Source organism: Peromyscus californicus, unplaced genomic scaffold (assembly GCF_007827085.1).
Source record: "Peromyscus californicus insignis strain IS unplaced genomic scaffold, ASM782708v3 Scaffold_4__1_contigs__length_199733344, whole genome shotgun sequence".
Taxonomy (NCBI): Eukaryota; Metazoa; Chordata; class Mammalia; order Rodentia; family Cricetidae; genus Peromyscus; species Peromyscus californicus.
In genome coordinates, this window is record NW_026294562.1 from 18,729,048 (window position 1) to 18,754,273 (window position 25,226).

Below are 25,226 nucleotides of genomic sequence, written 5' to 3' on the forward strand. Positions count from 1 at the left end.
TGAAGGTGAGAGTCTCCTCCGGTCACCGCGCCCGGCACTGCACCGAGCGGCTCTGGGCTCCCGCTCGAGGTCTCGGCAGATTCCGTCGCGATGGCGCCTCCGTCAGTCTTTGCCCAGGTCCCGCAGGCCCCTCCAGTTCTGGTCTTTAAGCTCACTGCGGACTTCCGGGAGGATCCAGATCCCCGCAAGGTTAACCTCGGCGTGGGAGGTAAGGATGCAGTGCCCTGGAATGCGAACAGCATGGGGGGGACCGTGGGAGGAGCCGAGGCTTACTTTGGTGCCTCCCCCGAGAGGGGACCCGGGAGAGAAGGCTGGGATCACGAGGGCATCCACCGACCTACCCATTTTGCAGATGGTGATACGGAGTCCTTGGAAAGAGGCAGTGTGTTCAAGGTCACGCAGAACAGGTGTAGAATCTGGGACACAAACGTAGTTTTTCTGTTTCTCCATCCTGCGTTCTTTATAGTCCACGTTCTAAAGGAGGGAGAATTCTAACAGCTTTGGGGTCGTGGTCAGCCGGCGAGTGGGAAATGAAAGAGCTGTTAGCCTAATGGAGCTGTGGTCTGGGCTGAGTGAGCAGCAGGTACCAGTTAGGAAGCCTGTCAAACCACGTGGGAGGAGATCTGGGTTTGGTTTATTCTCAGGATGGAGCAGATGCAGCCCAGCTCAGGGCCCACACATCTGGTCGTTTCCTGATGGTTTTCCTTGAACCAGTTTAGCCTTCTCCTAAGGACGTTGGAAAGTGTCTGACACTCCTTTTAACTCGAGCCTCCAGCGACTTTGTTATAACTGTCACTTTGATGTGGGAAGCTCACGGAGTTTGGTTTGCATTTGCCCATATACAGAGGCCAGCCAAGAGAGGAGAGTGAGTAGGTGGTGACGGATCGAAGTCTCTAGAAGGTTTGAAAGAAGAAACGGAATTGTTCTGTAGCCAAGGGTGATGTGAAGGGCATTCAGAATCAAGATTCTTATAGGAAATGTGTGTACATAACCCTTTTAACACACACACACACACACACACACACACACACACACACACACACACACTTTATCAAGGAATAAGAGAGGGGCGAGAGAAAATCCTGAAGTCCTGTTTTATTGATGGTGAGTGGGCGTAAATGACATACATATTTTTTCAACTTTTATGTGTTTGAAACTTCTCAAAATAAAAGCATTAAAAAGTCAGTGTTAGTTGTCCCTCCAATGGAGGGAAATATGTTTTTAGCAGCCAGCAGAACAGGAGAAATACTACTTGTCTTGAATAAAAATCAGAATGCTCACTATATAAGCTCTGTTGAAATCCAGTCCAGAACCTCCAAGTGTTTATTTACAGCCTAATTTATGTAGAAGAACTGATGAGGTCGATTGCCGTGGCCCATCTTACAGGGTTTTTTGCCGAAACTCAATGCAGTCACAGGCTTTGAATGAGGTCTGGTGGATAAGCAGGAGTTACATAACTGCAGCTATTTCTGTTGTTATTTTGGCTTTTCTTTGAGTGGGTCTCTTAAAAGAAGTTGAATAAAAATTATCAGCCTAAGAACTGAGAAGTGAACTAGTTGCTGACACTGGTTCAGAAATAAAATGCTCACGCACTCCACAACCTCCCTGCTGGAGCATCCAGTCCAGACAGTCCGAATCAATCATAGCTCAGATACCCATCTCAGCAGTGACATGCATGCCTTTTGTCACTTTTTCCGGGAACCTAAGAACATGAGCAAGCGAGTTGTGTGAGTAAGTGTACTTCTGCCCACAGCAGTTCTGGGAGTTGTTTTCTGGCTCTCCTGTTTGCAAGGAAGGAGGCTGAATTCAGCCCGGGAGAAAGTATAGTTTGACCCCTAGATGGAGGAGCTGGTATGCTAGCCAGGTCTCAGGCCCTGGGGTCTCTGGCCTCATCTCTGCCTGGGATACTTTCAGTTGGCCTGGGGGTAACCAGTAACCTGCAGGGAGAAGAGGCAGGAGTCCTGGGTGCTTGGCAGCTGGGTGCTCTAATGGGGGTTACTTGATGCTTTTGAAGCTGAGGAAGAATGAGGTATCAGGACTGAATGACCATTAGAATCTATCAAAAGTCTACTCCAAGATTCCCTAGCACGCTCTGTGATTCTATTACTAGGGTCATTCTACAGTGTGGGGTAATTGTATTGACCCCATCAATTAACCATGGAGTGAAAGAACAGTTACGTGTGAAATGTGATATATAAATGAAAGGTGCGGTATATAAACCTATATGGTCATTACTGTGACCTGTTCTGTGTGGGTGACAGATGGCAGATAGGAGTCTAATCAAAACAGTAGGATAAACGGTCTCGTTCTGCATTTGTATGCCCTGTTTTACTTACACACACACTCCAGTGCACTCTTTAAAGGAGATTGATTAATTACTGACCTTGAGAATGATGCTTCCTCCCAAGGTCAAAGGTAGTAGAAGCTCCCCTCTCGGTTCTAGTGATGCTGGACAGTTTTAGAACAAGCTGCTACTGTATCTTGTTAGCTGGTTCCCGCTTGCAGATAGTTTCCCCAGAGATTTTTCTTCTTGCTGGACTGATTCCAATAGTTTTCTTGTCATTCAACAGAGCAGTGTGTCGATTTTTTTCACTGTGAAATGCGATGCTTATGGAGTTGATGGCCTTAGTGTTTTTCAAGACTGCTGTCTGGAGTACCTTTAAGGACAGAGAGACACAAGTCCAGCCTGATGCAAAGCCTTTCTTTCTTCCTTTCTTTCTTCCTTCCTTCCTTTCTTTCTTTCTCTCTCTCTTTCTTCTGTGTGTGTGTGTGTGTGTGTGTGTGTGTATTGTGAGTGTATATATTCAGGTGGAGGTCTATGGTGATATTTTATTTGTACTGAAATGTGATTTTATTTGTATGTTAATAAATAAAGTTGCGGGGTCAGAGCTAGTAGCAAGCCATAGCAGAAGCTGGGCGGTGGTGGTACACACCTTTAATCCCAGCACTTGGGAGGCAGAGCTAGGCAGATCTCTGTGTGTTCAAGGATACATCCAGCTTGGAGACACATGCCTTAAATCTCAATACCAACCATAGAGACCTTGAGGTCTGTACAGACAGGCAGTGATGAGGAGGTCATGTGATTGGATTTACAACCAATGAGAAGGCAGAACAGAAAGTTAATAAAAGGACAGACAGACAGGAAGTAGGCCTCTTGCTGAGAGGAAGGACAGCAGCGGCAGTAGGGTAAGAAAGGATTTTTAGCTTTTAGCTATTGCTCTGACCTCTTGGGCTTTTAACTCTGCAATTGGCTTCGTGTTTCTTATTTAATGAGACGGTTACATCTACAGAGGCCAGCTGTTAACACTGCCTTGCACTACTGCTTTCTACCTTTTGGGACAGTGTTTCTCACCAAACCCAATGCTCACTGACGGCATGACTAGCTGGCTAGTGATCTCAGGGATTTGCCTGTCTCCTCTGTAGCACGAATTCTAATTGGTCTTATTAATAAAAACCCAGAGCCAGATATCGGGGTAAGTGCTGAAAGATCAGAGAAGCAGAGCAACCAGCCAAAAGGGACCTGAACTCCTGCCTCCTCCTGCCTTATATTCCTCTCTCTGCCCAGCTCTATCACTTCCTGTCTCCACATCCCTAGTGCTAGGATTAAAGGCTGGGATCAAAGGTATGAGCCATCACTGCCTGGCTCTGTTTCTTTTAGACTGGATCAATCTTGTGTAGCCCAGGGTGGCCTTGAACTCCTGATCTTCCTGCTTCCTCCTCCCAAGTGCTGGGATTAAAGGTGTGTGCCACCACTGCCTGGCATCTATGGTTATCTAGTGGCTAGTTCTGTACTCTGATCTTCAGGCAAGCTTTATTTGTTAGATCACAAACAAAATATCTACAATAAAAAAAGATAACCAATATAAAAAAGACTATATACAATAAATACAATAACTATATACCTGAGCTTTAGGCGACACGGCCATGCCCAGCTGTTTATGTGGTGCCTGGGATCTGGTCAGGTTTCATGTGTGTGTGGTAGGCACTCGGTCGACTGAACCATCTCTCCAGCCTCAGTCCTTTTTTTTTTTTTTAAATGTGAACGTATCCTTCCTTTGGTCTAGTTAGTTTAGTAGTTATTTTCCGTGTGGCATTTTCTCTCCTTAGATGTTATTTGTTGCTCACATGAGCTGTATCGGGTGTTTCTCAGACACAAGGTGGAGAAGGGTCTCAGGGGCATATGTGTACGGGCTCTTGGGTGTGGACAGGTGAGGGAGGTGGAACCCTTAGGAGGAGATGAGGGGCGATAGTTGGATCATTTAACTCTCTGGTCTTCCTTTCTGCAAAGCAAGACTGCTGGGCCTGCTTACAGCTTGTGTGACTGCCCCAGAAGCTTACTCAGGAAGAAAGACCATGGTTCACAGAGCAGAGCTCAGCGGCATGCTGATAAGAAGGCTCCTGATAAAGTGCTCTGTGCTGAGTGCTTTGGGATTTCCTTAGGTATTGCCTATTAAAGTCAAAAAGAAGCCGGGCGGTGGTGGTGCACGCCTTTAATCCCAGCACTTGGGAGGCAGAGCCAGGCGGATCTCTGTGAGTTCAAGGCCAGCCTGGGCTACCAAGTGAGTTCCAGGAAAGGTGCAAAGCTACACAGGGAAACCCTGTCTGAAAAACTAAAAAAAAAAAAAAAAAAAAAAAATCAGAAAGGAAGCAAGCTTTTGTTGAACTCAGTAGTACCAGCCTAACTCTTCTTATCTTTGGCAAATAATTTCTGGCCTCAGTTTCCTGATTCCTAATACCCATCTATTTTGTGGTTTGTTAAAATAATTAAATGAGAATAAAGAAATGTGCAGAGTATTTAGTAAATCCTTGTTATTACCGTGGCTTCACTTTCCACTAGTGTCTATAATTATGAGAGCTTTCCATCCTGGATCTCCTCACCTAGTACCCTTCTTCTTATTCACCGTATGTTCTGGGTCTTCATCAACTCCCCCCATCCCTCACCCCCCCACGTACCCACTCATTGTCTAGACTAGATGAGTATCGGGATCTGTAGCAGCCCTTTCCCTGGTCCACCTGTACGTGTTTGGTCGCTGGGTTCTAGTTTTATGCGTCCTCCGAAGTCCATCTGTGTATCTTTCCTGGTCTTCATCCCCCATCGCCACTGCCTTATTTCAGCTCTTCATTATTTCTCTTCTGGTTCCTTTTGGGAGCCTCCTGACTTAGCTGCTTCTCTCTGGAGTCCGTTTTCCATGGTGTCACACAGATGATTCTGTTAAAATGTAGAGCTGCTGATGTCACTGCTTTTGAATGTTCCATTAGAACAGAAGATCCTTGACCGTGAACTCCCTGCCGGTCTTCCACATGGCCTGCTCCCCACAAGGCAGAAAAATGCAGAGCCTCAGACGTCTTCTGCCGTCCTGTCCCTCCCTGCACAGCCGTCCCTTGGACTGGAATGGCCCTCTTCCCTTGTCCACCTTTTAAACCCTTCTTTATTCCCACGTCATCCTCGGTAAGAGCTCCCCTGACCCATCGTGGAGAGTTCAGGCCCAGTGTGCTGCCGTGTTTCCTAGAAGACAGAGGGTACCTCGGTGTGGCTTTGCCCAGCCAGGGCCTGGTATAGGCAGCAGAGCTTGTTGAATGATGGTGAGAGATGGGAGGAGGAGCAGCAGGAACCAAACAGAACAGGAATAAGAACTCCCCAGCCGAGAGGAACGGGGGCTGTGTGGAATGCTTGCCTTCTGTGCTCCAGTCATTCGGGAGTAGTCTACAATCTTGCTTCACTAAGATAGCAACACCCTAGGGTGGGTCTGGAACTGAACCTGGGAGAAATTGGGTGACGAGAAGGTGAGAAGGGAGCTGCTGAATTGGGCAGTTCGCCTCTTCTCACAGTAGTTGACAGTGTCTCTCTCCACCCTCCTCTCAGGCACTGCAGGTTGTTGGGTTTTTTTTTTGTTGTTGTTGTTGTTTTTTAGGGTTTTAGAGTATATAGCAATGGTAAGAACAGCAGTACAATGGCCTTTTCTTTCTTCTGCATGTTTTACAATAACTTAAGAATGGCATTTTTGTAAATATTAACATACAGCATAGCTGTGTTGTATCTTGTGTGTAATACTCAGTCACAGGTCTGAAGTTGATAGGCCTGACTTTTCTAAAAATGCTCACATTTGGTGAGTCTAGATGGTATCCTTTCTGCGAGGTCTAGACATGCGTCCATTCTGTGACTTCTGGAGCCCTCTTTTGAAGTGGCCTTGAGCGGTAGGGCTCTCTCCCACAAGAGACCATCTCTCTAGAATTGTCTCTCCATAACATGCCATCCAGTTTGAACAACTCTTCTCACCAGGACTGACGTTAAGTTCCACATTTCCCAATGTGAAATTGCTTTTCAAAAGATGAAGATTTGGCAGTATTGAAGACATTCACAGTAGTGACATCTCCTCTAAAATCAAGTCCCCCAGAGACTTTCAGGAGTACTTTGACAGTGATAGCCATGGGATCTGACTAGGTGATCTGGGCCAAGAGCTCTATAAATCTGAGAAATGTATCAGTGTGTAATAGAAACGTAACTGGGTTCCAAACTGGGACAGCCACTCCCTCTCTTACAGCCTCTGGTTGGTGAATCAATCTCAGAGTATGATTCATAGCATTCCGATAACCGAACTAACTCCCTTGAGCAAATATAAAAAGTTTACTTCATCAGGAGGAACCTGATTTTTACCTATCAGAATAGTTACTGATGATAAAAGATACTCATAAAATATGTTAATAAAAAAGCCGCATGTCAAAAAACCCTGTGATGATGAGGGTGATCCATATTTTATAAAAGAATATACATACTGGCACTAAAGATGAGAAGGATGTGTATTCATGCTCCTATATTGGAATGCTGAGATTGTGTTCTGCATTGTTTACTTTTTGGCTAACCTAAACTTTTTACAGTTAATGTGCATTGTTCAGTAAAGTCACCCCAAAATAGGAGTTTCTATTTTTTAAAGACAGGGACTGATGTTGGACAGAAATGAACAAAATAAAATGTAGTCAGAATCAGTATTAGAATTTGGTCTCACCTCCGGCATAGGATTGTTGACTGGAGAGGTAAGTGACCCCGTTGGCAATCAGCTCAGAGAGATTACTGAGGAGGGTCAAGGCCAAAGCAGCTGCTTGCTGAAGCTGCAATCCAGCATAACTTTAGAGTAGTGTAGGGGGAAATGGGAAGTAGGAAAGATCAAAGTGGCCTAAGGATGTGTTAAACACACTAAAATGTTGAAGAAATGCTTAGAAATGTACTATGTAGGCTGATTATATGCCGTGAAGTAGATAGAATGGGATCAGTGCAAGGCAACGTGAGGCAGCTGGTGTGTATGAACAGTGAAAACGGTAAACATCGGCGGATTTCAAAATACACAGAGAGGACAAAGATGTTTTTAAGTGGGTCCTTGGTCATTGTGTAACCGGTTGCTGGACACCAGGCACAGGACATTGGCTTCCTGTGTGACATGCTTCTGCATCTTTGGGACAACAGCGAGGCAAATGTTCTTTGATTTTCTCCTTCTCTCTCTGTGTTTGTGTTTGGAGGTGCAGAGATTTTGTGAAGTAGTTTCAAGCCAGATGTCTCCAACCTTTTGACATTGCAATATGACATTGTCATTGTCTACAAACCTGTTGGGCCATGTCCATAGCTGTCCTGGGACACATGTAGGCTGTAGGCTGCAGTTTGGACACACCTGACCTAGACTTTTCTGGAACTCTCTTGGAGGTATGGTTATAGAGTGTGCACTCTTGGTATCAGTGGCATTCAGAGATGGCTGCGGTTCATAGACATCTCCCTCTCTCACTTGGCCAGTGTCTGTGATGTCCCAATTATCTCAGTATTCTAATTCTGGAGATCACATTAAAAGCTGTGTGATCTGCAAGGGGGAAGAGCAGGGCTGTCCCGTGTGGCCAGCACTAACTCAGGACTTGGCCCAGCAAGTGAATGCTCTTTGTGTTTCTGTCTCTATTCTACTTTGGCTAGAAGGTGGTGGAATTTTCTCTGTTCGCAGAAAGCAGTGGAATATTCTCTATTCGCAGTTCCAAACTCCCGGCTTGGATGATGCCTGAGATTCATGTATATCTCTTTTCCCCTACTCAGCATACCGCACGGATGATTCTCAGCCCTGGGTTTTGCCAGTCGTGAGGAAGGTAGAACAGAAGATTGCTAACGACAGTAACCTCAACCACGAGTACCTGCCCATCCTGGGCCTGGCAGAGTTCCGGAGCTGCGCTTCTCGCCTAGTTCTTGGGGACAACAGCCCAGCTCTCAAGGAGAATCGGGTGAGTTTGCAGTGTGGATAGTTTTTGTTTAGGAACCATAAATATTGAAAAAAAAAAAAGATTGAAAATTCAACTTGAAGGTATTGAATTTTATGTCTTGAGAATTGTCAGAACATATATTTTTGTTATTTATTTCTTTGAAGGCAAGCTGACCTCTTTTAAATTTTATTTATTTACTTATTTTGTATGTGTGGGTATTTTGCATGCATGTATGTCTGTGTTTCATGTGAGTGCCTGGTGTCCAAGGAGGCCAGAAGAGGGCATTCCCCTGGGACTGGAGTTGCAGATGGGACTGGAGTTGCAGATGGTTGTGAGCTGCCATGTGGGTATTGTGACTAGAACCCAGGTCCTCTGGAAGAGCAGCCAGTGCTCTTAAGGACTGCGCCATCTCTCCAGCCCAGCAAGTACATTTTTACTTAGTGTGAACAGATAACATGGCCATATCCAGAGCTTAGCTTCACTTGTTCAGTTTTGTCCAGTACATCATCGTTAGCTGCTGGATTTGAAGTAGTTACTGGAGATGCCGAGCAAAAGGAAGCTAATGGAATCCGAAGAATCTGGGGATACATAGACTCGTCTCTGCCACTGCTTTTGGCCTTAGGCGAGTCATTTACCTACTTGGTTTCTGTATCTTCATTTTAGAAAGAAAATAATTTGCAGCTCATAATCCCACTAGGAACTCTTGTGTAGCTAGAGTTTTCCTGCCTGGCCCACAGTCAGGACAAATCTCTGACACCCGCCAGTCCCACAGCCACTCAGACCCAACCAAATAAACACAGAGACTTATATTGGTTACAAACTGTATGGCCGTGGCAGGCTTCTTGCTAACTGTTCTTACAGCTTAAATTAATCCATTTCTATAAATCTATACCTTGCCACGTGGCTTGTGGCTTACCGGTACTTTACATCTTCCTTGTCCTGGCGGCGGCTGGCAGTGTCTCCCTCACCCAGCTTCCTGTTCTCTCAATTCTCCTCTCTGTTAGTCCCGCCTATACTTCCTGCCTGGCCACTGGCCAATCAGTGATTTATTTATTGACCAATCAGCAACACATTTGACATACAGACCATCCCACAGCACTTCCCCTTTTCTTTTCTTAAAAAGGAAGGTTTTAACCTTTACACATCTCCAAAGTCAGCTTGGTATATTTGGGAATTTGGGCGTAGCTTCTCTTACTACTTCCTGCTGGAGGGGGGCTCTGTATCTTATGGGGACACAAAGAACATTTTAGGATTATGGAGTAGTCCATGAGGGTGTATCGTCTGAGCCAGTTGCCTTGAAACGGTTCTGGATGTTGGATCATCTGGGCCATGGTGTCATCGGAGACCTTTCAGGTGGTCTTGGCTGGTCAAACCTGATGTATCTTAATCTGGAACAAATCCATAGCCTCTGACTTTCTGTGGAAACAAAAGCAGAGCCTCCTTTCCAAAGCAACATATCCTTACATCCAAATTTTGAAGTCAAGGTACCTTTAAAATATACATTTTGGCATAACTCAACAGCTTTTGTAATCAAATGTTTTTCTTCAGTTACGAATATCAAAGAGAACATAATCCAGATTCTCTGTGTGGTAGCCATCTTTACGTGGCTTATTTTTTTATATTAGCTTGAGCCTACTGTTTTAAACTGCAGCCTTCTAAGCCTGAAAGGGCGCTGGCGCTATGGCTGCTGGCTCCGCCCACTTCAGCTTCCCAACACGGTGGTGGTACGTTTTCCGACAGCTCTGGGAGCCATCAACTCTCAGAAATAGTGGGTCTATGCTTCTATCAAAGCAGCGTGTGGCCCAGAAACCTCTTTTTTTTTTTTTTGTTTTGTACTAGCAAAGGCTAAATTCACCACACAGCTTAATGTGCCACTTGCAGAGGCTTCATTCCCACCATACTGCAGGTCGAGCATGCACGCACGCTAGGAACCCGCCAGTAGCTCAAACCGGCAGCTGCCGCTCATTTGAGAGAGACAATTAGGAACTGTTTTTAGCTCCTATTTAGAATCTTTTTTCTCAGTTTTTAGGTGGAAACTCTTGCCACCACGTTGGACGCCACTCTTGTATAGGGGATTTCTCTGAAATTATATGCAGAATTTTGTTTATTTCTGGGGAAAAGTTTCCTTCATTTTAACCAGATTCTTAAATCTGGTTAAATCTATCTGTGATCCCTCAGCATTCAAGAACCAGAATTCTCTGACCTTTCTTATGTTTGGTAATTCTTCTAGCCTTTCCCTCAGAAGCTCCCATTTAACTGCCCGTGTTACAACTACAGACACGTGGAAGAATAGTGTGTTAGAAGTGGACATTGTGAAGTAGGGTGTATATGGTAGGAGGTGGTGGTGTAGAGATTTGAGGAGGAGGGAGACCCTGGAAGCTGCAGATGGGACCTGAGCTGAGTTTGAAGGATGTGTATAGCCAGCCAGGACTCTGATGCTCAGCTCTTGCCGGTTATTAGTGTTACCTTCCAGTTTGTAAACTGGACCCTGGGAACACCATGCCAAGCCATTTTAATCAGAATCTTGGAGGGGCACGCCCTCTTTTCTCCCTTCAACCCCAGTGGGATTATTTTTATAAAAAGTACACCCATCAACTCCAAAGTACATCCGGGTTTGAAAACCACAAAGTAGAGAAATAAGAAATCAGTAATACTGCTCTTGGGACAGGAGTGTGGGGAGTAGCCCAGGGGCAGAGGTGGACAGAAGCAAGTCTAGGTGTATAGAGACTTGCCTAAAGACTAAAGTTTGCGCAGGGCTTACCTAATGAAAGTGTTGTTTGAGACGGTAAACCCGGCTGGATGGGCGGGAAAGGGAAGAGCAGTAGTCCGGATAGGTGTGATGCAATTGAGCCCGCTGCCCTTGTTACCTCCCAGGCCACGTTGTAATGCAGGTCACGGTTCACACATCGAAAGGACCACATCTGTGGACTCATTTGAGGTGTTCCTCACCTGTTGTTTAGAGCAGGTTTCTCCTCTCCAGATGCCCTGATAAGCTGAACTGCGGCAAGGTGAAGTTAAGGTTGGCACATGCCTTCCTACACGTGTCTTGAGCGGGGAGGCTCTGGTCAAGGTCTTGGAACCCAGCCCACTGATTAGACAAGTACTTAACCGTTTGGACTAGGTTTCTGTGGAAGGGTTTGACTTGCCTCAGGGAGCTGAAGGTGTGGGATATAAGTGTTAGGGGGTAGAGGTGGCATGGAAAAGCTGCTGAAAGTCCAGTGTTTCCCCAGACAGAAAATGGACACTCTTTAAAATTATATATAATAGTTTTATTAATCCTTTGAGAATTTCATGCATTGTATTTTGATCATACTCATCCCCATGTCATTCAGATCCATTCCCCCAACTCTAACATTGTGCCTTTGTCTTTTAAAAGATAATCAAGTCCAGTTTTACTGCCCATGTACTCATGGATGTAAGGCCATCCCCTGAAGCCTGGGGCCAGCCATGCTACCTACCAGTGGCCACAGCCTTGAGAAAAACTGACCTTTTCTTCCTCCAGAAGCCATCAGCTCTCAATAGGTCCTCACTTAGGGGTGGGGCCTCATGAACTCCTTCCCACTCCATGCTAGAATGTTGACTGGTGTGGACTTATGGGTGTGTGTGTGTGTGTGTGGTGTGTTATAGATGTCCTATTTGTGACTGAACACTCCACTGACATTTACACTCTGCAGACTGACCAGTAGTAGACAATCTTAATGAACTTTGAAAGTGAGGGACTGGGAGTGGGTGCCTGGCTCTGCATACGCCATAGATTACTGAGTTGGGGCTGTTGTTGGCAAATGAGAGGCCACGTTGGGGAGCTGTTTCCTCCAAGAAGACTGCATTCTCACACAGTTACTTTGCTGGCAGTGTTCCTCTGTCTGTGGATCTGGGTTTTGACCTCTTATGACTACTGTAAGAACCTGGGCTGGGGTTCATGGCCTTGACCTGGGAACATAGCCTTGGTCTAGTTCATCTACACTGTGTTTTGATTACAGAACTTTAAGTATCAGTCTTTATGGCATCGAATATGTAAAGTTCCTGTTCTGGGGTACTTCCCAGAAGCTGCATTACCAGCTGCTCCTGAGAGTTGAGCTTCTCTCTCTCCTGGAAGTTCTCTCCATATCTTAGTTCAGCCCGCCATCAGCTCGTGTAGAGGCTTATAAGAGCTCCCTTGACCTTCTGGCCTCTAGTCTCCTTTTCATTTCAGTACATTTTTCACACTACAGTTAGAGAGATCTTCCTTATGAAAAGAGCCAATTGTGTCAGCTGCTTCCTCCCTCCACACCGTGCTCCCCCCCACACTGTGCTCCTCCACACCGTGCTCACACACACACCGTGCTCACACACACACCGTGCTCCTCCACACCGTGCTCCCACACACTGTGCTCCCCCAAACACCGTGCTCCTCCACACCGTGCTCCCACACACCGTGCTCCCATACACACCGTGCTCCTCCACGGCTGCCTGCAAAGTATGGACCAAGTGCATCCTGCCATTCTAAGAGTGTTGCTGTTCCTCAGCCCCACAGGCCCGTCAGGCCCCAGAACCCCGGCCTGACCTTTCCCTCTGTGTAGAAAGCCCTTCTCGCTTCACCAACTCTCTAGTCCCCACCTCTGAGACCTTCAAGACCTGACCAAGGGTCACCTCTGTGCTGAATTGTTCACTTTCTCAGGTGTGGCCAGTTCTTTATGGTCTCTGATTATGGTGTGACTGTTTGCTGTCTATGTTCTAACTATAATGTCTGATTAAAAAATATTTTTATTTTATTTTATATGTGTGAGTGTTTTGCCTGCATGTATATGTGAACTGAATGGGTGCCTGGTGCCCATGGAGGTCAGAGGGATGTTCCAGATCCTCTGGAACTGAAGTGTAGGTGCAGAGAACCGAAACCAGGTCCTCTGCAAGAGCAGCAGCTGCTGAGCTGTGTCTCCAGCACCCTATAATGTCTAATTTTATATGGCTTTTTTCTGAGTGTGTGATCCTGGCCAGGGATCATGGCTTGCTTATTTACTTTGCACACATTGCACATTTAGATCATGGGACTTCTGAGAATCTCAGGTATTTGAGTTAGTCATTCACTTGCTTGTCAGAAGGGTCAGACACTTTGCTAGACGCTGCTCATATCCAGCAGTGACCATACAGGTGGCCACATGGACAGCCTTTGTTTCAGCTTACTGTGTTAAAGTTGACAGAGCTGTAGAAAGAGAGGAGAGGGAGGCGTGCTAGCCATGGGGGAGGGAGGGAGGCTGGATTCACTCTTTACAGGAGTGGTCAGGATAGGAGGAGGAGGAGTGGAGACAAGACATGAAGAATGAGCCGGAAGGCAAACAGTAACGGTATCTTCCTTCTACAGCGTTCCTTTCCAGGGTTACCGTTACCAGGTTCCTCACCTGTTTTGAAGGAGCCCAATTTCTAGGACTCTTGCTGCTTCTTATTACTTTTCCATTTTCAGACTTTAGGACTCCGACAAAATGTCCATTTTCATCTCCTGTAGAGCAGTGTCAACATAGGTAGGAGACAGGGTTTCTCTGTGGAGCCCTGGCTGTCCTGGAACTTGCTCTGTACACCAGGCTGTCCTAGAACTCAGAGATCCATCTGCCTCTGCCTCCAGAGTGCTGGGATTAAAGGTGTGCGCCACCACCGCCACCACCGCCAGGCTCTCTCTCTCTCTTTAATTACATGGTGCTGGGGATTGAACCCAGAGCTCTTCACATGCTAGGCAAATGCCTTACCACTAAACTACATCCCCAGCCGCCTCCTTTTATTTATAGATTTTTCCACGGGATCCTTTTGTGATCCTTACCTTGTAGACATATTAGACAACATCTAATTTATGTCATTTCTCTACTGAAAGAGTTATGCTGAAGCCTCACTAGAATTTGAAGGGTCAAATCAGAGGTAGATGGAGTGACATACAGAAGACAGAGTGACCAGATCCACAGTGAGAAGACCTCATTTGTGCCCACCCATGACCCTAACCATATATTTCTCTCAGTCTGTTTCCTCATTTGTCAACTGGGGACATAGAATTTATTTTTGGGGTATGTGAGGCGCAAATAAGACCCTCAATGAAGGTATTTTTGTAAATGGTAAAAATGGGGTTTTTAGTATTGCCTGTGTTAGGACTCTTTTTTTTTTTTTTTTTTTTTTTTTGGTTTTTCGAGACAGGGTTTCTCTGTGTAGCTTTGCGCCTTTCCTGGGACTCACTTGGTAGCCCAGGCTGGCCTCGAACTCACAGAGATCCGCCTGGCTCTGCCTCCCGAGTGCTGGGATTAAAGGCGTGCGCCACCACCGCCCGGCTGTGTTAGGACTCTTTAAGCTGAGAGGAAACTGAGGAAGGGAACGAAGCATCTATCTGCCTGTCATCTTTGTTAGGGAGAACACATGACCACGGATTAATAAACTGCATTCTGGAGCTCAGTGGAGTCAGCTGGACGTACGTTTCCAGGACTACCACTAAAAGGAGTGATCTTGGGATGGGTGCCGAAAGGAGGGGCCCCGTTCCAAGGTGCACACTGACGTGGCCTAGGTCCTTCTTCTTCCTATGTTCAGAACGGAAGTTCCTCCTGGAGTCAGGACTGTGGGCTCAAACTGGCCACTCTGCTCACTGGCTGGTGACAGAGCAGGGGCTGAATCTCTCACCTTTCCACCTCTGTGTCCTCACTTGTGAACACAAGCAGGTAATAGGACCTTGGGTACTTGTTGGAAGTTTTGGTGAACTCATACATTAGGGGATTTGCAAAGAACAGGCACAAAGTAAGTTCTCATTATTGTCTTATTCTTGTGACTATTAGCTGATCTCACCATTGTCAATCTGTGACCCCAAATCTCCCTCAGGTTGGAGGTGTGCAGTCTTTGGGAGGAACAGGTGCACTTCGAATCGGAGCTGATTTCTTGGGGCGATGGTACAACGGTATAGACAACAAGATCACACCCATCTATGTGTCGTCGCCAACCTGGGGTGAGCCTGGTAGCTGTGGGAGAGGGGAGCAGAGCATCTGGGAGGGCAGGCCTCAGGACACTCAGTGATGGCTTGGAAGGTGTAATCCATCCCTGGAAGGCAGCTTCCGGAGCCTTTGGGCACTGGATTATAGCAGCATCTTGAGAAAGCTGCTGCTCAAATTTCAGCCAGGAACACCTTTCCCCAAGATTCTTGCATTTCAGTCTGTGCTGAGGGCATCCACCATAAGGGTGGATGCAGGAGGCGGCACCGGAGGCTGCAAGGCTGAAGTTCTTGTAACTGGTTTTACTCGTTCCTTGTATTCCAACTCAGTAGCTGGCTAGCCTCTACAGCACCCAGTGGGCGCTGAGCCTGAGGGCCTGGGGCTCACCTGTGTGCCTTCTGATTACGCCACCACCTTGTGTTTGTAAAAGCTCTTAACGTTTGTCCCTCTGCTTTTCAGAGAACCATAATGCTGTGTTTTCTGCTGCTGGTTTTAAAGACATTCGGTCCTATCGCTACTGGGATGCAGAGAAGAGAGGACTTGACCTCCAGGGTTTCCTGGACGATTTGGAGGTAGGTGGTATAGAAGAACAGTGTCAGGAGCAGTAGGGGAAGCTTTTGGATCAGTTGATAAGTGAGATTCTGAGACCTTTTCTCCAAATCAGATAGTGCATTCTGAAATAGCATGCAGAGAATGATCTCGTAAGAGAGAGAGGTGAAAGGCTAAGACTGGTTACTGTTTGCCCTTTTATTGTGACTGTGTCCTGCTGACCACCTCGTGAGCTCCCTGCTCTGTCAGAGCTGATGTCGCTTTCTTATTTCCAGAACGCTCCTGAGTTCTCCATCTTTGTCCTCCATGCCTGTGCACACAACCCAACCGGGACCGACCCGACTCCAGAGCAGTGGAAGCAGATTGCTGCTGTCATGAAGGTAACTGCTTCTCCGGAGCATCTCTGTTAAATAGGACGCAGGGCTTCATTTTATGTAGTTATTATTGCTTAATTATTTAAAAGCACAGCCTGCTTATTGAAGGATCTGAAAAGTGGAGAGAAGTCCAAAGAAGAAAAAAGATATTAACTGTAAATCATATTACCCCGACAGGCACTAGTAGTGTTTAAGTGGGTGGAATATTAGGGTTTGTGTGGTTTTTAAAATGTATATATGTTTTACAGAGGTGGAATCATTTTGTTAATATTATTTTGCTGCATTTCCCCCTTTTATTTCTTTATATACACACCATTTAATGTTTTACAGCATCACTTTTCATAGTCATATGATCCTTTTCATGGATATGCCATCTTGGGGATTGAGAAAATCAGTTGAGGAATGTTTAGGTTTCTTTTAGATTTCTTGGACTGATAATTGTTTGTAGATATCAATTTATGTAGCAAAACTTTATCTCTTTAGAATTGCTTTCGAGAGTTTCTAGCTTAAAGTGTATATTTCCATCAGCATGCTTGTGGGATACTTAGTAGGCAACTGTTAGGTATTGGGCACCATTGGGGTCTGGTAGCAAACATAGCAGATATAGCCGCTGTTCTGAAGAGCACATAGCCTGTTTGGGAAGAACAGTATAGTATTAGAGCAACTTTGATAATGTGAGATGCTGCGTGGGTGAGGTCTGTGGGGTGCACAGCCCAGATTTTATTGCTAGTGATAGGCTAAAGCCTTTCTGGAAGAAGTGGTCTCCATGCTGAGTCTTGGAAAGGAAGAGATGAGAAGATATTGTCAGGAGGGAACTGATGGAAAGCTGGCGGATAGAGGGGGTCAAGGCCACAGCCCCACTCAGGCAGACAGCATGTCCATTTAAGGAAGTGAAGGACATTTTCATTATCGCCTGGAGTTCTGGGGGGGATCAAGGGAGGGTAAGTGATGTGTCTAGAGAGTAAATAGGACTGACCCTTAAGATCACCCTGATATCACGGTGCAGAATATGTCAGAGGGGAGCCAGATGAGATAGCTGGGAGAGGAGTTAGATGTTGCCAGTGTCAACCAGAGAGGGCGTCACTAGCAACCAGAGAGGGCGTCACTAGCAACCAGATGAAGTAGGTGGTGGTAGGGAAAGGGAGATCCGAGCAGCTCCTCAGGAGACTCTACTGGCAGGAATTAGGTGCTAAGATGTGGGGAATGAGCTGCAGGATTTGTGCAAAGGTACACTCAGGCTTCTGGTTTGGACAGTTCAGGAGAGGGAAGAGGTTTGTTCATTCAGTGTGGAAGGCACAGGTTCAGCATTGCGGGGGACTCTGAAGAGATGAGGTCAATCAGAATAGAGAGCCTGCTTCATCTTGACTAGCTGGTAGGGAAGCTCTGGGACGAGGAGGCCCCGGGGTTGCCAGTTAACTTATCATACTAGGAATTCCTGCAGAGGGATCCACAGACACAGTACCTGGTAGTACCTCCAGAAATCAGCCCTGCTGGCAAAGCTGCCCCTTGATGCCGGAGTGCAGCATGCTGCTGAGAAGGAAGGTGGACTGAACTGGTTGTTTCCTGCTTGCTGTTCAGTGAAACAGAATTAGATGCAAAGTGGCAGGTGGATAAGTGAATGCAGCCAGACAAGACATACAAGGAAGGTTCAGGGTAGAACTTCCTCCCAGGCGCCAAATGGGGAAGGAAGGGCCCGCGTCTGAGGCTGCTTCCAGAGGACGTCCTGCCCTGACTTGCTTTCCTTCCCGGCAGCGCCGTTTTCTGTTCCCCTTCTTTGACTCAGCCTATCAGGGCTTTGCGTCTGGAGACCTAGAGAAAGACGCGTGGGCTGTTCGCTACTTTGTGTCTGAAGGCTTCGAGCTCTTCTGTGCCCAGTCCTTCTCCAAGAACTTCGGGCTCTACAGTGAGTGCTTTCCAGAGTTGCAGCCCTGCCTCCCTGCCCTTCAATGCCGTGTCAGCTGCTAAGCCTGGCTCTTCTCTTCTCCTTAGACGAGAGAGTGGGGAATCTGACCGTGGTCGGAAAAGAATCTGAGAGCATCCTGCGGGTCCTTTCCCAGATGGAGAAGATTGTGCGAATCACTTGGTCCAATCCTCCTGCCCAGGGAGCAAGGATAGTGGCCTCCACCCTTTCTGACCCTGAGCTCTTTAAGGAGTGGTAAGGGGCTTGAATCCTGATGTGTGAGGGTGGGAATGCAGAACTGAATTGTTCAGTTACATTTGCCTAAGTCTTGTCCTTTTATTGTGGGAGAGGCAGAACGCTATTATTTTAACCTGTCTGAAATTCAGGCATTTCCATAAAGTGGGACTGGTACCCATGTCACGTGTGTGGTAGCACAGCCTCTGAGATGTAGAGTAGTCCTGCAATGTGATGGATCTCCGTTCTTCATTCCTTCACTGTCCAGTCTTCCTTTCGTAAGCTGGAGGACAGGAATTCCCGAAAGGATAGACTGTCCGACTTCAAGGCAGTGTGACCGTTTTGGGGCTCCCCCCTTTCTTCCTGTGCATATACAGGAGGATGAAATTTGGCTTATAGATAGACTAGACATAGTAGAAAAGGCTCATAATAATAACTAATAAATGGAGCCATGATAACATACTTCAGTCTTAGGAAATCTTTACTTTTAGAATTTTCCACTTACAGTTTTCTGACTAGGGTTACCTGAAAATAATTGAGATGACAGGAAGTGAAACCATAGATGAGGGTGAAGACCTGTGTCTTATCTTATTTGAGAAGACCGTGGCTTTCATGTAATGCTGTTAGATCAATTAGGTCTAATGGAGTACATGATCCTGTTGGTGTCAGCACCCCAGTGAAGCCTGAAAGGGATGTTAGTGTATTACAGCCGGCGTACCGTAGAGCAGCTCTGGGCTCTATCCGTAAGCACAGTGTTTGCCGGCTCTTCCTTGTGTCTGTCTGCTGTTAATCCATCTGTCCAGGAACACAGGACAGGAACCATAGTAGACGGGTCGTGATCTCGTGGTAAGCCTTCGGTGTAAATTGCAGAATGGTTTGCTTTTTTTTTGTTTTTGTTTTTGTTTTTGTTTTAGGTACAGGGTCTCTCTATGTAGCTCTAGCTGGCCTGGAACTGTAGACCAGGCCGGCCTCAAACTCACCGAGATCCTCCTGCCTCTGCCTCCCCAGTGCTGGGATTCAAGGTGTGTGCCACCACTGCCCGACTAAATTACAGTTTTTAAACCCATGTATTTCTGTGAACTGTCTTCATCTATGTGAATGGGTGTTGATACCAGTGTTCATGCCTCAGGACAAGTAATGTGAAGACAATGGCTGACCGGATTCTGACTATGAGGTCTGAACTCAGGGCGCGGTTAGAAGCCCTCAAGACTCCTGGGACCTGGTCTCACATCACCGAGCAGATCGGAATGTTCAGCTTTACTGGGTTGAACCGTAAGTGGCCCCCAACCCCTTGAGCACATGTATGCACGTGGATGCAATGGTTCTTAGTCAGCCGCTGCCAGTTGGTCAGATGCCACTGTGGATCTGAACAAGCTAGGGTTTCTCAGTCATTATCTCCCGAGCTACTCGAATCTCAGGAGCACTGCTGTGCTCTGCCGTCCCCACCCGTGACTGTGGTATTTTCATTTTTATGGGTTAGAAAGTGGGTCAGAGCTAGCTGGGAAATTTCAGGATTTATAACTAGGATCTTTAATTTATAATCAGTTTCTCATAAATTGTCAAGCGCCTTTGGCTTTACTTTAATCATTTACCTTAATCATAAATACTTCGTGATTGCTTAGGTTCCAAAATTATTTTTGTTGTTTTTGTTTTTTCAAGACAGGGTTTCTCTGTGTAGCCCTGGCTGTCCTGGAACTCACTTGGTAGACTAGGCTAGCCTCGAACTCACATAGATCCACCTGCCTCTGCATCCCAAGTGCTGGGATTAAAGGTGTGTGTCACCACTGTCTGGCTTGGGACCAAAATTCTTAACAGGTCTTTTGCAGTCTCCAGGTAGTACCTTCAAAAAGATGTTGGAAAGTTTTCATAAATTTAAAAGTTGGATAGGTAGTTGGGATTAAAAGCTGATTGGGAATCTCGTGGGCGTGATTTTGGCCAGCTGTCAGCAGAGCTCCCCTATGCTAGAGGAGCTAGTTATTTAACGAGTCATTCCTGAGCACCTGCTGGACACCTGCTGTGAGCCTGGTGCACAGTGGCCGCTCACCTGTCCTCCTGGGGGTTCTCGCGAGGGATGGATGTGTGTTGGGTTCTGTTGTAGGTGGGAAACGAGAGGCTCTTGCCAAGGGTCATGTCAGGCTGTCAGAGTGCTAGTTTGAAATGGACTGAGAGAGAAAAAAAAAAAAAACAAAGGAGATAAATAGAAAGACGTGACCAAGATGGTACTCCAGACCCTCTTGAACTACTTTGTATTGAAATGGGGCTGCCTCAGAAAGTAGTGAACGGCTCAGTTAGGTGTAGGTGTCCTCACCATTAGAGGACAGAGAATCCGTTGGTTGAGAAGTCATTTTTGTGCAGTCGTAAAAGTAGTGATACAGAAATGAGCATCGGGTGTCATCTCCTAAAAGGGGTATCCACAAGAAGGGATAGCCCCACCCTAAGATAGCCTTGTTCTACTATTCAGAGTAGGAAATGGTTTTATCGTAACTTGAAACTTGGGAGGAATACACTGAACCTGACTGTTCTTAGCATTTGACATCACTCATCATTTTTAAACAACAGTCCTGTGTTTTTCTTCCCCTCATTTTCTTAAGAAAGCATACAGAGCCAGGTGTGGTGGTGCACAGCCTTTAATTCCAGCACTCGGGAGGCAGAGGAGGGTGCTGAACTTTTCCAATGCTCCATCTGTGAAATGGGGATGATAAGGTTGTCACCAAGAATACTGAAGTGCTTAGAACATGGCCTAGCATGCTGGGTTTGCCCAGTGACTGGCGTGATTTTGTTATTCTATTACACGTCTTTAACATGCTAATTAAGCAGAAATCTGCTAGGATTCTGTTACGGTTTCGCAGGAAACCAAATCACCGTAGTGACTGTAGGACTGAGGAAGAGTGGCTGGCCTTCCACTTCCACTTTTGTATGTGGTGCCTGGGCGCCATGTGTGGACGGATTTTCTTTGAGGTGCCAGCTCACAAAAAATGACATGGAGACTTATTAATTATGAAAGCTTGGCTATAGCTTAGGCTTGCTTTTAACTAGCTCTTATAACTTCAATTAACCCATTTCTATTAATCGACATGTTGCCACATGGCTTTTACCTCTCCTGAATGTCCTGCTTCCTCTCCGTCTCCTCTGGTATCTCTCTCCCACCTAGATTCATCTCTTCTCTCTCTCTCTCTGCCTTAAAGTCCTGCCTAACCTCTTCCTGCCTACTGTTGGCCATTCAGCTCTTTATTAAACCAATCAGAAGGTGCCTTGGCAAAGACATATCTTCAGTGTACAAAAAGATTATTGCATCCAGGGAGGCTGAGGAGTAAATGGGGATCTGATGGTCCTAGGTCACGGGGTCTGGGTAGTTTCTCAGCCTATTGGTTCATTCACATGTCATTTATCAGTACATCCTGATGGGCTCCTGTCAAATGTATTGTGACATGAAATACTGACTGGAGGTCGTTAGGTGCTCGTGTCTAAGCAGCCAGACTGGAGAATACACAAAGCTGGCGTTGTGTAACCAGCTTTCCCTGTCAATGTACTGTCCTTATGTCTGATGGTTATTCTTAATGAGAGGGCTGTCCAACGTGCAAGGCCCAGTTGGGAGGTAGTCCCAGATTCAAAGCTACCCTTCTGTAGTCAGATTGTGAACATCCTGAAAACTGAATGTTAAGTACTGAGAAGTCTTTCCAGGATCTAATAAGTAGTTTTCTATTTGTTGATTGGACAAAAGGACAGAGTAACTAACTCCTTTTGTTTAGCTTGTCTATGTCAAAGAGGGTAGATTGCAACTGTCCTGTGGTCTCTGAATGTCCACTGCTCAAGTCAGCCTGCTGCTCTCCTGTCTTCTTCACAGCCAAGCAGGTTGAATATCTGGTCAATGAGAAGCACATTTATCTACTGCCCAGCGGTCGGATCAACATGTGCGGCTTAACCACCAAAAACCTAAGTTACGTTGCTTCCTCCATCCATGAAGCTGTTACCAAAATCCAGTGAAGAAACACCACGTAGTCCACACCTCCAAAGCGGTTTTTTGTCCCGTCTTCCCTGCCTGCGCAAACCTAGTTGTCCATGTCCTGGATTAGAATGACTATGGTGAGGCAGCCACTGTTTAGCTGGCCCCACATGAAGAAGACTTCCTGAAATGAGCCGGGGCCCGGGGATTAGAGCCTTTTGGAAGCCAGAGCAAATCAAGGTTACTTAAGAATAAAAAGTACTTTGCTATGAGATGGAGTTAGCTTGCCTTCCTCTAGCATCCTGCAGGAGTGCTGCCCATGGAACCATGGGCTTCTGCATGTTGCTTGACTCTGTACAAAGTCCAGTCCCAAAGATCAAGTTGTCCGAGGAGCCGGGTGTGACTGTGGGTGTCGGCTGGGGCATTAAAACTCATCATCTCCACCCGAGTCTCTTGTCTCCCTGATCTTTCTGCATGGTTGTGTCCCTTGTCTGAAACATGAGTTTATTTAAGGTAACTGTGACAGATATTTACATCATGACACACAAATGGATATACATATTTAACTGAAATAAAAGTCCCACTAAATGGTACTTGCTCTTGTGATGTGTAGCACATTGTGATATTTTCTTAGTTTATTCTGTTGTGGTCTGTTTCATTTAAAAAATAAAAATGTTGATCAAGACACATGGAAATGAGTTTGTGTTCCATTAATGAGTTGTGACCCACAATTTAGAATGAAGGATTTAGAGGGATTCCCTAATGGCTAAAAGAAAACCAAACCAAACCAAAATGTGTTCTTGAAATATTAAGCTCTAGTGGACTCATGGCTGTGAATCCATGTTGCTTTTATGGGTTTATCATTCAGAGGACAGCCATGTTCTTAAGAAACTGGGATGATGTCATTTAGAGTAATTCTAGAATACCAGCCCTTCCCGTAAGAGCTGGAGCACCTCCTGGCATATTGGAAAAAAATAAAGATGCTTAAAAAAAGATGCTTAAACACGTCACAATTTCCAGAGTCCAGGGACTCTGCAAATGGTGGTTGTGGAAAATTGGTAAGGTTGTCTTACTTTAAGAAACAGAGTTACCACTTGGAAGCTTCAAAATATTTCAAAGTGGCTTTTCAGTATTTCCTGGGACTCCCGTGAGGTATAAAATCCTATAGTTTTCAAGATGATTGGCTCCTGGAAGTCACCAGGTCCAGCCCCGCTTCCCTCGTGAACAGCTGGCTTCATGTCCCTGACTCACCCTCCTGTCATCTGGGTGTGGTGAGGAAGTCTTTCCAAGCTTGGCAAGGCACTCTAGTCTGTTAGTGCTTTGAGTTAAAAAACTCTTTTACCTTGAGCCAGAATCCGGTCCGCTTGCGTTCCCCGCTCCTTTCAGGCAGTCGATCTATTGGTACTGAAACGGATGGCCTCCTACCTCTTGAAAGCAGCGGTGGTAATTCCTGGCCGGCTTTCCAGTGCAAACCTCTCTGCCTCCCTCCTTCATCACTGCCCAGATTGGCTGGCACTGACCCTGTAGGTGCGCCTGGGCTGGTGTGGGTGGGTGAAGCACAGGTTAGATGTTAGCTTGCCATGTCTTTGTTTCTGTTGGCACCTTTTATTAACATTGTTCTTCCAGATGTAAGATGCTGTCATGAGTAAGGGGAGGCGGTCACCCCAGAATGAGTTTTCTGTCATTCTCCCTAGGCGTGGCTTAAGCCATCAGGGGACAGTACCTTCACTGGGGTCAGACTTGCTTGCTGAGAGCAAGGAGTCTTGATTTGGCAGGAGAGATGGCTGAGTGGGTTAAGATTGCTTGTGGCTCTTACTGAGGACTGGGATTTGGTTCCCAGCACCCACGCGTGGTGCCTCACAACTGCCTGCGATTCCAGTTAAGGGCATCCGACAACCTCTTCTGGCTTCCAGTGGTACCTACATAGACTAAGGCATGCACATAAATAAATCTTTAAAAATAATAATCTTGATCATTTGATCCAAAATGTAGTTCTACTCCGGAAACTTTTACTAGGATGTAGTTAATTTTTCTTGTTAGGGAAAAGTAATTTTTCTCTAGGGGAAGTGCTCAAACCATTAGAAATAAGGGACAGCTTCAGTGGCTGTTCCAGTGTGCTAAAGATGCTTTTAGAATTAAAAAAAGTCAAGTGAGAATTTGGTGTTAATTGTGTGTGTATATGGCCTTTCGTTAGTGTGTCCTATACTGTGTCTAGGGCTCTGGATGTTTGGGGAAAGCTGTAGGACCTCTCAGACATGGTTCATGGTGGACTTCAGAGGTGGGGTTAGTGACAGAGTCTGTCTACTCACAAACAGGACACTCAGACTTGCCAGTTCCTGGTAGGGCAACCGTAAGCAAGTTATCCAACTTCTCAGGCAACCTTTGCGGGGCAGTTTTGAGAAATGATCTAATGGGTCCTTATTACAACACTTGGTAGTAAAGCCCAGAGCAAAACAATTGTTACCGTATTAGGGATCGAACAGCCTCTATTGAGTCTCCAAGGAGAATCTTAAATTGTTCTGGCATGGCCCACTAGTGGTGTTACACACCTTGCCAGCGGCCTGGCCTGGCTGTCCCACCATCCAGAGCTGGCTTCCAGCGCACCGTGTCCTCCGGCCCACGCCCCTGGTCTTCCCTCTCACCTCTGCTCAGGAACCACTGGATGCATGCCTTCTTTCCGGAGTCTGCAGGAGCCTGCTAGTGTGAGCAGCGGAGTCTCGGGCGTGTCTGGGTCTGGCCCCCAGGGTCCTGCACTTTTCTCATGGTCACATGGACTCAACTGGCAGCGTCCCTTCTCATTATCCTTAATACTCCCTTGTCTCCATTTACACCCAGGTTCCTGTTTCACTTCCCACTGCTGCCCTTCATTCTTATAAAATCGAACCCATCTGGCCTCCCAAAGTGAAGTACCTGAACGTCCCTGTAACCTTACCTCAGCCCCACACCTGCCTCGAGGAAGGCAGCAGGGCCACAGGTGAGATGTTTACACCCGTGCATTGTCCAACACACATCTCACATGACACCACTTTAGAACTCCGAAATTCCATGGGCAATTGAAGTGTCCACAG

At 46.3% G+C, this 25,226-nt stretch overlaps 1 protein-coding gene across 1 annotated transcript; it reads left to right on the forward strand.

Moving 5' to 3' along the window:
• Got1 (glutamic-oxaloacetic transaminase 1) lies at positions 1-22,847 on the forward strand. The gene is made up of 9 exons (XM_052713443.1): positions 1-208; positions 8,069-8,250; positions 15,052-15,175; positions 15,618-15,730; positions 15,983-16,087; positions 17,834-17,984; positions 18,071-18,236; positions 19,345-19,487; positions 22,060-22,847. The coding sequence occupies exons 1-9, from the start codon at positions 91-93 to the stop codon at positions 22,197-22,199; spliced, it is 1,242 nt and encodes a 413-aa protein (XP_052569403.1). The 5' UTR covers positions 1-90; the 3' UTR covers positions 22,200-22,847.
• Positions 22,848-25,226: the final 2,379 nt, after the last annotated feature.

Coding starts and splice junctions, on each gene's coding strand:
- Got1 (XM_052713443.1), top strand. CDS start 91: ATGGCGCCTCCGTCAGTCTTTGCCCAGGTCCCGCAGGCCCCTCCAGTT. Junction 15,731..15,982: donor GTTTCCTGGACGATTTGGAG/GTAGGTGGTATA, acceptor TCTTATTTCCAG/AACGCTCCTGAGTTCTCCAT. Junction 18,237..19,344: donor CCTGAGCTCTTTAAGGAGTG/GTAAGGGGCTTG, acceptor TTCATGCCTCAG/GACAAGTAATGTGAAGACAA.